Raw genomic sequence first — 17,291 nt, forward strand, 5'->3', positions numbered from 1 at the left:
TGACAATTTTGTAAACAGTGGCTGCTCCATTATCCTTGGTCCCAGAATAAAGACAACAGGAACCAGATATTCTAGCTAAACTGTGAGAGAAATGTAGCATCATTAAGAAGTAAACCTTTGTATTGTTAAATCATTGTGATTTGCAGCTGTTTGTTATTGCAGAATAGCCTAACATATCCTGACTCAAATGACCAAAATGGCTATTTGCTCAAAGCTTAACAATAACACTTCTTGCAAAAAGACTATTCATAAATGTTCTTTTTTAAAAATTATCATTACTGGCATAATTCTGTACTCCTTAGTTAAAAATAAAGTATATCATAATTAACTAACATTATCTTAGATATGGCTGTTTCTATCATAATCTAAAATATTTGAACCAGCAATTCCATTACTAGAAACAGTCTTCAGTAAAATTCACAGAAGTACATCAATGTATATGATCTTCGCAACATACTTATACTTCACAATAGTAAAAACTAAATGTCCAGCAATAGGAAAACAGTTAAAAGAACTGTAATGTTTACATATAAACAGATTTCTCATTTGGCCATTATGAAGTATAAAGAGGAGATTTCTCATTCCAACCAAGACAAAGAAATAGGGATTGGATTTACCCTCTGCATGAAAGAACAAAAAACAAACAAATACTAACAAAATATATATGCAACAATGACTTTTGAGAACAGGACATCAGGCAACAAAAAACAATGATCCCCAAGAGACAGGAAACAAGTGAGCTAAGAACTATGATTACCACATTTTACTGCTTTGTGACAATTTCTAGGCAATTACTACAATGGAAGGGTGAACTCAGACTGAGTTTAGTGGACTCCCTGAGTTTAGAAACTGAAAATATGCTGCTAAAGCAGTACTTAAGAAGATATTTATAGCACTAAATGCTTGTGTTAGCATAGAAAAAAGGTCTCGCATCAATGAACTCAGCTTCCACCTTGAGGAACTAGAAATAAATATCAATTTAAACCTAAAAGCAAAGAAGTGAAGATCAGAGCAGAAATCAATGAAATATAAAACAGAAAAAACAATAGAGAAAATCAATGAAATCAAAAGCTGGTTCTTGGAGAAGATCAATAAGATTGATAATCCTTTAGCTAGACTGATGAAGTAAAGAGTATAAACACAAATAACCAATATCATGGATAAGAAGAGTGACATCATTACAGATACTACAGATATTAAAAGGGTAGTAAGAAAATATTATGAAAATTAAGGAATAAATAATACCATATAAACTCTTCTAGAATATTGAATAGGAGAAAATTCTTCTTATCTCGTTATATGATGCCAGCATTATCTGATATCAAAATCTTGCAAAGATATTATTAGAAAAAAAGTACAAACCAATATCCCCCATGAACACAGATGCAGAAATTCTAAATAAAATTTTAGTAAATTGACTCCAGTGATAGGTAAAAAGGATAAGACATCATGGCCAAGTAAGGTTTATCCTAGGAATGCAAGATTGGTTTACCATTTGAAAATCAAACAATGTAATTCAACATTTTAACAAACTAAAAAAGAAAACCCTAAGATAATCTCAATGGACACAGAAAAAGCACTTGACCAAATCTAAAATCCATTCTTCATTAAAAAAACTCTCAGCAAAGTAGGAATAAAAGAGAACTTCCTCAATCCGATGGAGAACATCTACTAAGATAATCTCAATGGACACAGAAAAAGCACTTGACCAAATCTAAAATCCATTCTTCATTAAAAAAAACTCTCAGCAAAGTAGGAATAAAAGAGAACTTCCTCAATCCGATGGAGAACATCTATGAAAAATCTCATATTAACATCATATTTAGTGCTTAAACATTGAATGCTTTCTCCCTTAGATCAAGATGAAGGTGGCTGCTCTCACTTTGAACTAAAAATCAATTTGTGGAGAACTGACATTTTAAAAATGTTGTCTTCAAACCAATGAACATGATTGGTATATCTCTGTTTATTTAATGTTAATTATTTAATACTGTATTGGAGATACGGTGTGATCAGGCAAGGAAAAAAAAAATAAAGACATTTGTACTGGAAAAGAAGTAAAACTGTCTTTATTCACATACAACTAAAAATCCAGGGGAATGCAATAGATTCTAATGGAAACTCTTAGAACTAATAGGTGATTTTAGCAAGGTTGCAAGATACAAGGTCAATATAAAAAAAATCAATTGTATGTCTATACACTGGCAACAAACAATTAGAAATTAAAATCTAGAAAATGATACTATATATAATAGCCTTTTAAAAAAAATGAAATACCTAGAGATATTTCTGACAAAATGTGTGCAAGACTCATACACTGAAAACTACAAACATTGCTGAGAGAAATTAAAGAAGACTTAAATAGATAAAGAGATATATCAGTCATGTTCACTGATTTGAAGACTCAACATTTTTAAGATTTGAATTCTCCCCAAACTGATTTCCAGATTCAAAGTAACTACCAGCAAAATCCCAGGAACATTTTTGTAAATACTGACAAGCTTATTCTAAAAATCATATGGAAATGTAAAGAATCTAGAATAGACAAAGCAATTTTGAAAAAGAAGAACAAATTGAAGGGCTAAAACTACCTGATTTCCATACTTATTATAAAGTTACAGAAATCAAGACAATGTGAAATTGGCAGAAAGATGGGCAAATACATCAATGAAACAACAGAGTCTAAAAATATACCTACACATACGCAAACAACTGATTTTCTACGAAGATGCAAAGGCAATTCAGTGGAGAAAAATAATAGTCTTTTCAATAACTGGTGCTGGAATAACTGGATGTACATACACATGAAAAAATGAACTTTGACTCATATCTGGCACCATACACAAAAAGTAACTCAAATGGATCATATCTAAATGTAAAATCTAAATCAATAAACTGTGTAGAAGAAAATACAGGAGAAAATCTTTGTGACCTTGGCTTAGACAAAGATTTCTTAGATTTGACATAAGACAGATAATCCATAAAAGAACAAAACGATAAACAACTTCATCAAAATTAAAACTTCTTCTCTTCAAAAAGCACTGCTAAGAGAATGAGAGACACACCACAGACTGGGGAAAAAATAGTTACATATTATTTATCTGAGAGAAGACATGTATCCAGAACACATAAAGAATTCTATAAATGCAGTAATGAGGAAACAATCCAATTAAAATTGGGCAGCATAGAAGATATATAGATGGTAGATAAGCACATAAAAAAATGTTCAACATCATTCTTCATTAGGGAAATGCAAATCAAAACTGCAATGCAATACCCCTGGACACCTATTAGATTTAAAAGACTGACCATGGGTGGGTGAGGATGAGGAGTAACTGGAAATCTAATACACTGCTGGGGGAAATGTAAAATAGTCCAAACCTCTTTGGGAAACACATTGACAGTCTTTTAAAAAAGTTAAACAGATACCTATTACACAATGCAGCTATTCCACTGCTATGTATTTACCCAAGAGCAATGAAAGCATATGTACATTCAAAGATGTGAATAGTAATATTCATAGCAGCTTTATTTATAATAGCCCCAAATTATAAATAACCCAAATGTCCCTCACCAGATGAATGCACAATCTGTTGTATATCCGTACAATGGAAATAGTAGCACTGAAAAGAAATGAACCTGATACATGCAGTAACATGGATGAATCTCAAAACAGTTATTCTTAGTGCAAAAGGCTAGACATAAAAAGAGTACACACTATATGATTCCATTTATGTAATTGGAAATACAAACCAATATGATTAGATTAGGGTCAGAAAGCAAATGCGGAAAGAGAGTGAAGGACAGATTACAGAGGGGCATAGGGAAAGTTGGGGAAGATATGTAAATATTCATTATCTTGATTGCAGTAATTATTTCAAGGGTGTCAAAACATTAAATTATACGTTTGAAGTATGTGCAGTTTGTCAATTATACCTCAATAAAGCTGTTTGTTAAAAAAAAATATGAGAGGGATTTGTGTGGGTCGATAAGGAACTATGCCCATGATGTAAACAAAACGGGGAAGTTCCAGAATGTTATGCATAGTTTGATCTCAATTTTAAAAAAGAAACAATAACAAAAAGCAGTAAAATCCTTACCTCTCACTATATACTTGTTCGTGTATGTGCTGGTAGTCTGCACAACGAACTACTGAGTGGTCACCCCCGGGGACTGAAGATGAGGCACAAGACAGGAGGGTAATATATACACGTTTAACACTGAATTGTTACCACTTTTGATATTTAGAAAATTTCAAGTATTTGTATACTGACAAAGCGGTGCGCTTCTCGGGGAGGGCAAGTCCTAGAAACTGGAACTGTTAGTTCACTGCTACTTGGAGAGGACGGCCGTCTGTTTTACAGGCAGGTGGTCACAGTGCTTTGGCTGAAGGCCAGCAGAAAGGAAACCTCCCACTCGCCCCCTAAGCGGTGTCCCCAGGGACCCCCGGAGACTGTCGAGGGTTTCGGGGGACGATCGCGACGCGCGGCGGCGCGTGGGAGCCGGGCGCATGCGCGGGGACCTGGGGGCGGGGCCGCCGACGGCGTGGGCGCAGTGCAGTGTGAAGGAAGGAGAGCCAACCTTTCCTTTATCTTGACAACAGTGGTTTGGCTAATAGTAGAACAACAGATGGCAGTGGAGAAATCAAATTGTGGATACTGAGTCCAAATACATTCCCTTTGTCCTTCAAAGCTCTACTGTAGGAGTGGGATTCGGAGAGAAATTGAGAACTGGCCGGTGGTATACAGTAGATATCTAAGAAGTTTTTAGTGGATTAATAGGTTGCCTTGTCTACCTCTTCAATGTAGTTGAGTTTGAATTACAAAAGTAGTAGAATGCATTTTGTATTTATTTTTACTTTTTACAAAATTTATTCATGATGCCAAGGCCAAAAGTTTTATCCTGGTGTAGATCTATTATTTTTTCCATGTTCAGAGATTTTTCTCCTAGAGAGATGTGAATGAGTCAATGCCAAATCTATCAATATAAATGAAAATTTTAAAAAAAATTTAGACACATTTTATTAACAGCAGATTAGTCAGACTGTATTTGTATGGGAATGATAAAATAACAAAAGTTACATGTCTGCCCGTTTATTATAACTGTAATGGTGTCACATGTTGCTAAAAACTGGAACTGAAATATTTGCACAGCCTATTAAACAAAACAGTGTAGCATGAACTAACTTAAATTTTTTGTAATATTTCTCCATACATATGAATTAAAATGTGAATTTTCAGAGCCCCTTTGAGTGTTTGCTCCATAGCCTTAGTAGAGCTTCTAGTGTAATTCCTGGCAAGTGTTGGCAATATTTCTACTAAGCAGGCTAGTTTTTTTATGGACAAAAAGTAGTTTTGCAATCAATAATTGTCTAACAGAATCCTTCAGTGTATACAGTGATATATAAATATCCTAAGCATAAAAATTATTGGATGTTTATTTATGTATTCTGAGGAATGTTCTTTTTGGTATTTTGCCAAGATAGGAAGTGAGATCAAATGGATGTTGGTGAGTACCCCATGGCAGCAGTGACTTCATTTCGTTGGTTTAGAGTGAACTATAACTTGGAAGCCTTCTTTAGGTAAGAAAGGCTTGAAAAAGAAATGATCAATTTTTTAAATGGTCATATATATTTAGGATGGAATTTTTATATTAAAGTTTTCAAGCTAATAAAGATCAATTTGTTGTGCATTCTAAAATATATTTTACTGATGCACATAGCTATCAAGTTATTTTATATTAAATGATTTGTGGATGACTTTTATGCTCTGAAAATATGCACAAGGAGAAAGAAAAATAAAATGTTATTTTTGATAAATTATTGGTATTAATACCTTTTAATTATTTATAGTGATTCTTCTGTCAGTGAATTGGCAATTTAATGATTTTGCTAAATAATTTTAACTACCTATCTATGTTGCATACAATCAGATTTGATATGTAGCACAATCCCTTTATTTAGAACTGCAAGGAAGTTTTCTAACCTGGCATTTGGGGGAAGTCTTTGTTTTATGTTTGGCTTCACTGCTTTTCTAGTAAAGGATTATACAAGGGTACTTCAAAAAGTTTATGGAAAAATGGAATTAAATCTAATACAAATCTTTGCATGAACTTTTTGAAGACCCCTCATATTAGGGATAACTTTTTTTGTAATAGCTTAGTGAAATTTTAACTATCCATTTTGTAGGTACCAAATGAAACATTTGCAAACAAAATGTTGATGAATGTGCTCCACAGCTGAGTTTAGAATCCAAAATCTATTCCTTTACCTTACTATGTTAGGGAATTAGCATTAAAGAGTAGATTGACCCTTTTAAAATAGCATATGCTTTGAGTTATTGATAGCCAGCATTTTCGTGTGTTGCTGGACAAGTTGTAAGTTATACACATAACTGGTTTAGTCAGACCAAAAAGTGTGTTGTAGCTCTTTTGCCTGATGCTTGAGGTACAGCTTTGCAGCTATTTTTGCTTTCCATTTCAGTTTTCTAAACCCTAAAGATGACTTTTCATTTTGTTCAGTGCCTTTGTAGGTTAGTCCTACTTCTGGGATCTAACTCTGTTTTGTGATTAAGAAATTTCACATCAGACAGAGAGGATCACGAAACAGAGATATTTATATATTAAATAAATATTTCATCAGATTTGAAAGTGTGTTTCAATTATGACATGGAATCTTCCGTATATACATTCCTAACATTGAAGGGCGAAAGGAAGGTTAAATAGTTAACCAAAGTTAAGTAAAATTCAGAACCACTCTTACCATTATTTTGCCTTTCAAATAATTGTATACTTAAAATACTTTGGATTCTTATATGAAATATAGATACAAGATGACCAGGTATATTTGGATATATCTGGACTTCAAGTATGCCAAGCTGGCTTATGCCTGGAGATTAATCAGTTCTCTTTGGGGGTGGAGAATGCTCATTCCCTTGCTGTTTTACATTAACTGGAGGGGATCAGCTATGTTGTTTGCACAAAGACTGCCCCTGCCATATCCAACTTCTCTAGAGTTCCTGTGTCCTGGCTGTCATCTGCAAATTGTTGCAGATCATTTGACTTTTTGTTAATATTGTGCTTTGATTTAAGTAACGAAAATAGTTAAGAAAAATGCTTTGGATAGTTTAATATAGCAACACAGACTACAACTTTTATTGAGCACGTACTATGTGCTTCTACTTAAAATACTTCAATCCTCACAACCTTATGAGATAGATACTGCTGTTATCCCTGCTATAAAGATGAGGAAACTGAGGCTTGGAATAATTTGCTCTGACAAGATCACATGTTTCATAAGTGGCAGAGCTGGGACATATCCAGACCTATGCTTTTAATTACATTTTATTGTCTCCCAGATCTCCCAGGAATTCTTCACACAATTGCAATGTATTGCCTCCTCCTTTGTAGGAGATATTAAGATACAGTAATTGTCCAGGAAAAAACCTGAAACATACACTGCTTCCTTGGACACCACTTCTTGAAAGCCTCCCCACCCACCTCTCCCACATGTAAACTCAGTCAATCCCATTCTTTTTTTCCCCCATTGCAACTTGTCCTAACTTCAATCATAGCATTTATTACTGTATTTCACCACTTGACCAGAGCTCTTTGAGAACAGATTTGCTCTTATTTATCTCTGTATCTTCAGCATGAAGTAACATCTATCAGTGCATTAAAATGGAAGACTACTACTAAAATTGTTTTAAACTATATGCCATTTTCTAATGTAACCCTATACAATTAGAGTACAGGTATTTGATGGAGATGAGAAAAAAAATGATCACACACCTAACTTTTTTTTTAATGTTTACAGAATGAAGAGGAACAATTTATCTATTGTGAATAAAACTGTCCAGTCTTCACCAGCAGTGAAACAGCCAAAACTTGGGTTCTACACTTCTCTCAACCAGACTTATATGTACACTATTTGTCTAGACTGGGGAAGTTTGCCTCACCATGTGGTATTACAAATTTTTCAATATCTTCCTTTGATAGATAGGGCCCATGCATCTTCTGTATGTAGGAGATGGAACGAAGTTTTTCATATACCCGACCTTTGGAGAAAGTTTGAATTTGAATTGAACCAGTCAGCTACTTCATATTTTAAGTCCACTCATCCTGATCTCATTCAGCAGATCATTAAAAAGCATGCTGCCCATCTCCAATATGTCAGCTTTAAGGTAAGAAGAATAAGCATTAAATAGAAACAATGCCTTACATCTTGTTAACAACGTTTTTGTGTATCTAGATCCTTATTTTGAGGCAGTCACTGAATTGCAGAAGTTTTATCTCAAACTGTTTCCTGCTTTTTTGTAGTTATTTGTGTAGATCGAGATATAGAACTTGAGCTGTAATTGACTAACTTAAACTTCAGTTTCCTTCATCTTGATGTATTATTAAAATTCAGGTAATTGTAAAAGATTTGAAGGTATGAGGTGCTTAGAAAGTTAATTTGTCAGGCTGGCCAGTTAGCTCAGTTGTTTAGAGCACAGCCTTATAACCTTAAGGTCATGGTTTCGGATTCCTGTACTAGCAAATTGCCAAAAAAAAAAAAAAGTCAATTTGTCATAATCTCTTCTCACTTTATAAAATGAGACATTTTGTATAAAGAAAAAATACTCATATCATACCTTGAAGGGATAAATAAAATTTTGCAATTGAATTCTATTAAACATATTTCCAGTAACTTCCTGCTAAATTACCTTCAGGAAATTATTTAAGATTAAAAATTGTCTTTATAGGTTGATAGTAGTACTGAATCAGCAGAAGCTGCTTGGGATATACTTTCTCAGCTGGTAAATTGTTCTATCCAGACCTTGGGCTTGATTTCAACTGCCAAGCCAAGTTTTATGAATGCGTCAAAGGTAAGGATACTATGAGTTTTTCTGAGATATACTAAAATTCTTAAATATTGCCAAACTAGGCAAAAAGGATTCTTATCCTAAAGACAGCCCATATCGTACTTATATTCAAAGTATTATTTAAAGCAGTTTTCTGTTGACTGATACTTATTTTTGCTGAAATAGTTTGTGCAGTTTTCATTTTTTAGATGTATTTTATAATTTTAGTAATTGCTTCTACAGTGTCAATAATATAAAATTTAGATGTTATGCTTACCATGTTCAAGTGCCAGTTTACATGGTTACTTTGAATACAGAGCATGTAGTGGCAATAGTGGACGTTTTTCCTATAATTCTATAGCCTCTCCATTGGAGGTGGAACAATATAATATTTAACTAAATGAACTATACTTGTTAGAATGATGTTTTTATTTGTATAGTTGAAGCTCCAAAACAACAGCAGCTTAAACAACGTGATTGAAGTTTATTTCTCTTACATTAAAGAAGTTCACAGGTAAGACAGTGAATAGCTGGTATGAAGTTGTTAGGAACTCAGGATCTCTCCAGCTACTCCATTCTCCCCCAAAGTGTTTTCTTCATTTTCATTTTCCAAGATGTCTGCCTGACATTTCATTTTCCAGCTGTCACGCCCTTGTTCTAGGCACCTGGATGGAAGAAATGGGGAAAGTGGGTATATGCCTTCTCCTTTGCAAGGAGACCACCCATGAGGACCACATCATGCTTCTGTTCATACCTCATTCTGTGGCCACACCAGATTTCAGGGAGGGTGGGAGATCTTTCACCTAGGTGGCAATGTGCCCAGCTAAAACTTGGGACTGGATTACCGAAGAAGAAAGAGTGACTGGTTGTCAGCAAACAACAGCAGACTCTGCCACAGAAACTCTCTTGTCTTCATTCAGGCCCCCACGTGAAGGCCATGTCCTGCCTTAGCCACTTCTGCTAAAACAACACCCTCTCCTCCTGTTATTCTTTACTATATTGCAATATTTTATCTTCTTTTTATCATTCATCCCTACTTGAAACTACCTTATTTATTTAGTTATCATGTTTAGTCTCTTCTCTCCATGCTAAACATGAACTTGTTGAAGGCAGAGATTCTATCCATTTATTTACCATTTTAAACTAAGAATTAGAATAATGCCTGATATGTAATAAGCCCTAAGTTATGGTTGTTGGTAAAACCGGCTAATGGAAACCTTCCTGTAGAAGAGGATAGAGGAATAGCAACAGTGTCTCTCTCCTAAACTGGGTCATGACTATCTTTTAGCTGCATTTCTTTTTTTTTTTGTCTTTTTCATGACCGGTACAGGGATCGCAACCCTTGGTGTGGTGTCGCCCGCACCGCATTCAGCCAGTGAGCCAGTGAGCGCACCGGCTGTTACTATATAGGATCCGAACCCGCTGCGGGAGCGTCGCTGCGCTCCCAGCGCCGCACTCTCCTGAGCACGCCACGGGCCGTTTTAGCTGCATTTCTGCTAGCCTGTTTATCTTTTTTTTTTTTTTTTTTTTTTTTTTTTCCGTGTCCATCAATTGAGGGCTGATGAGAGGGAAAATAAACCTTATATTTTATAAAGAAAAAGTGCTGTATTTATATTTCTCAAATAATTTTGGCACCATAAAATTTAGTAGAGGTCTAGCCCTTCACCACGGGAAAATTCATAGAAACCAATTTACGATTAGTATAAAACAGTAAATTTTCTTATAAATGAATTATCACTTATAATTAATTTAGTCATTCTAAAAGGAACACTAGAACTTTTAGTAGAATCCAAATTGATGTTGAAAAATGAAAAGTGATCATGCTTGGATTTGGTTTCCAGACTTTATCTTTGCCCAAAAATAGTGGGTCTGAAAACTTATGAAGTTTTACCCATTTTGAGGTCAAACTATAAGCTTTAATTTATAAACCTTCAAACATATAAAGACTTGGCTTTACTTTGCTTAGATAATTTCCTAGGAAAAGCATGTCACTGAAGATTGTGACATCTATTTATTTATTTATTCTTTTAACAAATATTTATCAACCATCTACTGTGTGCCAGATACTATTCTAGGTGTTGGAAATATGGTAGTGAATAAAACAGATAAAAATCTATTTCTTCTAGGACAGGGGTCAAAAGGTCCAGAGAGTAAATATTTCAGGCCACATAGTTCTGAGTCAGATACTCAGCTCTAGCCTTGCATTGTGAAAGCAGACATAGACAATACATAAATGAAGGGGTATGGCTGTGTTCCAATCAAACTTTGTTTATGGACAATAAAATTTGAGTTTTATGTAATTGTCATGTCACAAAATATCATTATTTAGAAAATTTTTTTCAACCACTTAAAAATGTGAAAACCATTCGTAGCTCATGGACAATATAGAAACTGGACTGGATTTGGCTGGTAGGCCATGATTTGCCAACCCCTATTCTAGGAAATAGATATAATTATATCCTTTTAATACTGAAAATCAAGCCCTAGGGTTGAAAATAATTGGAAGATCTGTTTTATGAAATTTTTGAAACTTCTTTCTTTCTTACCATTCCATTCATCAGTTGTAAAAGTATAAAAACATATTTTTTTATAAAAATGTCTTCTGCTGGTTAATGGCATTACGAAAAACAGTTATGTTGATTGCTTTTGCTGTTATCATATGTTGTTGACATAAATAGTTTTAATGAATTATTCGATTGAATCTGTAGATTTTTAAACAATGTTTTTATCATTTTTTCTTATTGCCATGCAAGTCTTATTTTGTGTCAGCACTTATAGTTGTTTTTGTCAACTCAAAATCATTATCGTCGATCAAAATTGAAGACACACCAGTAGATGATCCTTCACTGAAGATTCTTGTGGCCAATAATAGTGATACTCTAAGACTCCTAAAAATGAGTAGCTGCCCTCATGTTTCATCTGATGGTATGTTATAGTTTTTAAAGATTAAATGCTTTTTTAAAATTATGGTAATAATGCAATTTTTTACTGAAAATTACATGCTTCTGAAACATAATTCATTAATGTAATTTTATTCAGAAGAAGTCTTAATTTGCCAGCTAGATAGAGTTTAAATTGTTTCTCCTGAGAGTATTTTAAGTAATATATATAAGGGATCATCAAAAAGTTTGTGGAAAGATTCATATTATCTTTTAATTCTGTTTTTCCATGGACTTTTTGAAATACCCTTGTATTATACAGTCATCCCTTGGTATCCATGAGGGATTGGTTCCAGGACCTCCTGAGTATACCAAAAATTCACAGAGGCTCAAGTCCCTGATATAAAATGGTGTAGTATTTGCATATAACCTATGCACATCCTCCTGTATACCTTAAATCATCTCTGGATTACTTATAATAGATAATACAATGTAAATGCTATGTAAATAGCTGTTATACTGTATTGTTTAAGGAATAGTGACAAAAGTCCGTACGTGTTCAGTACACATGCAATGTTTTTTTTCTCCCAAATATTTTTTATGCGTTTGGTTGAATCACAGTTGCAGAACACACGGGTAAGGATGGCCAACTGTATATATAATTATATATCTTGACAACCATCTTCTCAGAAATTGTTAGATATCTATTTTAGCAAGTAATGAATAACTAATATAAAATTTAAATTTATAAAATGCTATATTAGTATTAGTATGATTATTTGTTCTTAAGAATTTTTCATTTTTCCACAGGAATCCTTTGTGTAGCTGATCATTGTCGAGGCCTCAGAGAACTGGCATTGAATTACTACATTCTAAGTGATGAGCTTCTCCTAGCACTTTCAAGTGAGACTCATGTTAACCTTGAACATCTTCGAATTGATGTTGTGAGTGAAAACCCTGGACAGAATGAATTTCATTCTATTAAAAAACACAGTTGGGATGCACTTATTAAACACTCGCCTGGAGTTAATGTTGTGATGTACTTCTTTTTATATGAAGAGGAATTCAAGACATTCTTCAAAGAAGAAACCCCTGTTACTCACCTTTATTTTGGTTGTTCAGTAAGCAAACCAATTCTAGGAAGGATAGGTCTTAACTGTCCAAGACTAATTGAATTAGTGGTATGTGCTAATGGTCTGCAGCCCCTTGATAATGAACTCATTTGCATTGCTCAACACTGTAAAAATTTGACAGCCTTGGGCCTCAGCGAATGTGAAGTTAGTTGCAGTGCATTCATTGAGTTTGTAAGACTCTGTGGGAGAAGGCTAACCCAGCTCTCTATAATGGAGGAAGTTTTGATCCCTGATGACAATTATAGCCTTGATGAAATTCACACTCAAGTCTCTAAATACTTGGGAAGAGTATGGTTCCCTGATGTGATGCCTATCTGGTAATTGGCTACCAAAGATTCTGAACTTTTTTTTTTAATCAGTAGCTGCTTTTTTCCTATGCAAATGTAATTTTAAGATGCACTGTTGAAATATTTCAGGTTAAGTATTTTATCCTTTGCAAACTGTCTTAATGGATTGCTGCAGAAACATTTGAGAAAATATGAGAAATTTGAAAAGCTTGAAATCTCTATAAATAGGGCACAGACACTGTATATGGATTAGATGGTTGATATGCTAAAAACTATGGATAGTTTCTAAGTAGATTCCTCAGCCTTCCTTGAAGGCATATTTTAGCTTGCTAAGTAAATTTATAATATTGAACTTGAATCCTTTAAATTATGTCTTTTACTTTACAACCTCATATTGTTTTAATTGCTTCTGTTTCATCTTGGTATTAATATATTTTGCAAAATACATGGTATTAGAAACTAACAGAAAAATCAAGATACAGATACAGAGGCTTACTTAATTGTACTTATAAAAATTTTGGCACTGTGAGATTATCTTGTCATTCAATGAACAATTTATAATTTCCAATACACATTCAATTCTACTTTATTATATTAACCTGGGAGATAATTGACATTAGATTAAAATTAAATAATGCTAATTCATTATATAAAGATCTTCACTGTGAAAAGAAAAAAGATACTGTGATTGTTAATTGATTAAATACACTCTCTAGATAAAGAGGTAAATTTTGCAGGATGTGTTTGCGAGGGAATGGGCATTTACTGGCCTACTACTATGGATTTGGGATTATGCCAGATCCTTTGCATAAGTGACCTTATCATTTAACTAGCAGTACAGTTAAAACTTTTTAAGTGGCTACCTATTGCCACTAAATGAAAATCTATCCTTAAAATGACCCACAAAGCCCTACAAGGTCTGGCTCATCTCTGCTGCCTCATTTCCCACCAGTTGCTCCTTCCCCTTCTGCTCCCACTCTCTGATTCTTAGCACTGCCATGCACTGTCTAGTCACAAGGCATTTGCGCATACTTTTATTCCAACTTATCTTCCTCTCTGTGCTCCTTGAGATCTGTCCTCTAGAAGTCACTTCCTCATGGAAGCCTTTCTTGACACCTGGCCCATTCCCCACTCATAGGTCAGGTCCCTGGTGCATATGCATTCAGCACTCTGTGGCTGTTCTCTGTGCCACTTCTCACTGTTGTAATTTACCATTTACTTTTCTGATTATTACCTGTTATTCTGTTGCACTGTAAACTCCATCAGTGCAAGATCACTGTTGGCTTTTGCTCACTGTTATATCCCTTGTGTCTAACATGCAAGTTAGTGCATAGGAGGCACTCAATAAATTATACTTAAGTACTTTCTTTTTTAAACTTCTTCCCATAAGTCTTCTCCCCAATATCTTAAATTTCTTTCTAGGAATTCAATTAAACTAAAAAAAGAAAATCAAATATGTTTATTATTTTCTAGTTTGCAATATTTTCAGTTAGGAAAAAAAATGTTAATATTTTCACCTATTAAGCAATCAGAATACATTGTGATTTATAAGTGATGCTTTCTATATCTATCTAGGCAAACTTGTTCATGTTAAAAATGTTTCTTTACATCTGTTAGAGGATTCTGAAAAAGTTTGGATAATCATGTTGGCAAAAAATAAAGGGAAAGCAGCGGGGGGGGGGCGCCTCTTGTAGGCTGTAGTGAAGAAACACAAAAATTTTTGCTTTTCCTTCCTTACTAGCCTTTCTGGCCTCGTTTATATTGTACAAAATATTGGAAAGATGAGTCAGGAGGCAAGCAAATTTTTAAGTGTATATGCATTGCTGTTAATATACAACTAGGTGTGATAGATGTTGTCACAAGGATGTAAGAATTCTTCCCTCTATAGGTGGGGCCTCTTAAATTGGTATTTATCTTGTTCTTTCATTAATTTCCTACAGATAACACAAAACATTTTTAAAATAAAAATTGATTTTATTCACATTATCAACATATGGTTACCAAACCTGACAATATCTGAAAACATGATTTTTAAAGTATGTATTTTAACCTGTTTTACTAAGAAAAAGTAAGTTGTTCAGTACTATTACTCCTCTGTCATTTGAAACTTTATAATATTTTGATGTCCAAACCTAAAAGGGGAAAAAAACCCACTCTGATATAATTCACCAGAGGGCGCCATATTCCAGTTCTTTCCAAGAAAGAAGTCCTTTGGTTCAAAATTTGCATTTCCATTGAGCTGATGTGAGAATGCTAGGCAAAGGGTAAGATTATTGCTCTACCTTGAGGAAGCTTTCCGTTTCAGGTAATGATTCTGATTTTAAAAACAATATCAATATCCAAACTGTTTTTTGCCTCCTAATAATCACTTGAGGAGGTTGATTATTTGGAAGGCTAAGCATAGATTTCATTGTTCAAATATTTTAGAACTCCCTTTAAAATTGCCTTTAAAGCCTGTGTGTTATTTCTGTTTTTGTGTCCTCAATGAGAGCACAGCCTTTATCTTTTGAAAGCAAATTTAATTCCTGGAAACAACCTAAAGTTATTTGTTACCAAGGAGATAAGTAAGGAAGATAATCAAATCAGACAGTGTTGGATATAGTTTTCTTTTTTTTAGCCAAAAAATAAATTCTTAACTTGCTAGTCTTGTATAAGATGTTATGACACAGTAGAGAATAGTTTCTAACTGGGTATAAGAAAGCACTACTTGTGTGCCGTAGATTCTCAACTCTCTGAGAATCATCAATTCTTTCTTCTTCCTGGCCACCCGTGTGCAATTCCTATTGCCTTTACAACATAATATTTATAATAATAAATACCCACGAAATCGCCTCCCAACTGCAGAACTACAGCATTGCTAATAATTTAAACCTTTCTATGTGTTTCTCCCCCATCCAGTCCTGAGGTAACTAGTGTTCATTACAGTATTTTCTTACTTTCCTTCTTATACATATGTATTTTTATTACATATGAATGTGTTCTTAGAAATTTTATTTTGATTTTAATTGCTATGACTTTATAAAAAGATTACTATGCTTTATGCAATGTTTTGGATTTTTTTAAACTTAAAACTGTATCGCTGTGATTCATCCATTTTGTTATGTTTAGCTGAGGTTCATTTGTTTTGACTGCTGTATAACATCCCATTCCTTGACTGACTATAACAATTTATTTATCCATTTCAGTGTTGATGGGCATTTGGGTTATTCCAGTTTTTTCTATGACTGATAGTGATGCCATGAACATTCTTATACGTATGTCCTGGTATACAAATGCAGCCATTTCTCTAACATATCAGCACATAAGAATGGAATCATTCTACTGGAATTTTCTACACTTGAAAAGAATTTAAGCAAGAATTTATAAAGAAAGTTTCCAGAATGATTAATTCAACTTATGCATTTTTAGTGACTAACTGAAATCTAAGGAACCAGAATTATTTTTTGTCTTTTGAACATTTGCATGGTCTTGTTTCCTTTTAGCACCCGTTGTCAACATAACAAGGACAGAATAATATATAGATATACAGTGATGTGTAGAAACCAGTAGCTGCAATAGGCAAATGCCTAGATGAGGCCAACTGGCCCAGTTCCATGCAATACTTCAGGTAAAGGTAGACCTCTTTCTCTTTCTAGTACTCGCTGTAATGCAGCCTCACTGAAATCTGTGTTTTCTTAGACTGTCGTCATTCATTGCTTAGGAAACCTGTTACTCATATATAGCGTGGGAGTGTGTGGGTGGAAGGACCAGGAAATCCTCTCTTATTCATGAAAGTAGCTCTCCTTCCAACCAATTTGACAAACCCTAAAGATATTGCTGAGAATCTCTACTACCCTAACTCAAAAAAAGCCTGCAATTTATTCAACTAATATTTATTAAATGTGTACTATGTCTAGCATTGTGAACCACTCTTCATTCTTGTACCATAGAAACGCTTTCAGGTTTTTTCTTATTTTCTAGCAGAACCATAGCTAGTTTTAGAGTTGTCAAAAATTTAGTCTGGATTAGCTTGAATTTACTTGTTTATTTGTCCTAGTTCTTCAGGGTTAAGAAATGTAAAGAAAACCACCCAGATCCCATAGGGGACAGAAAGATCAGAGAGCCCCAAGAAATTACTTCACATCCAAATATCAAAGTTTGGGTGTGAAATCA

The 17,291-nt window shown here is 34.1% G+C and overlaps 1 protein-coding gene across 1 annotated transcript; it reads left to right on the plus strand.

Annotated features, from left to right (window-relative positions):
* The first annotated feature begins 7,802 nt into the window (after positions 1-7,802).
* Positions 7,803-13,497, plus strand: FBXL21 (F-box and leucine-rich repeat protein 21). Its single transcript, XM_008593746.1, has 4 exons — positions 7,803-8,180; positions 8,742-8,864; positions 11,594-11,765; positions 12,530-13,497. The coding sequence occupies exons 1-4, from the start codon at positions 7,815-7,817 to the stop codon at positions 13,171-13,173; spliced, it is 1,305 nt and encodes a 434-aa protein (XP_008591968.1). The 5' UTR covers positions 7,803-7,814; the 3' UTR covers positions 13,174-13,497.
* Positions 13,498-17,291: the final 3,794 nt, after the last annotated feature.

Source organism: Galeopterus variegatus, unplaced genomic scaffold (genome assembly GCF_000696425.1).
Source record: "Galeopterus variegatus unplaced genomic scaffold, G_variegatus-3.0.2 Scaffold9598, whole genome shotgun sequence".
Lineage (NCBI taxonomy): Eukaryota > Metazoa > Chordata > Mammalia > Dermoptera > Cynocephalidae > Galeopterus > Galeopterus variegatus.

Coding starts and splice junctions, on each gene's coding strand:
- FBXL21 (XM_008593746.1), top strand. CDS start 7,815: ATGAAGAGGAACAATTTATCTATTGTGAATAAAACTGTCCAGTCTTCA. Junction 8,865..11,593: donor GTTTTATGAATGCGTCAAAG/GTAAGGATACTA, acceptor TTGCCATGCAAG/TCTTATTTTGTGTCAGCACT. Junction 11,766..12,529: donor CCCTCATGTTTCATCTGATG/GTATGTTATAGT, acceptor ATTTTTCCACAG/GAATCCTTTGTGTAGCTGAT.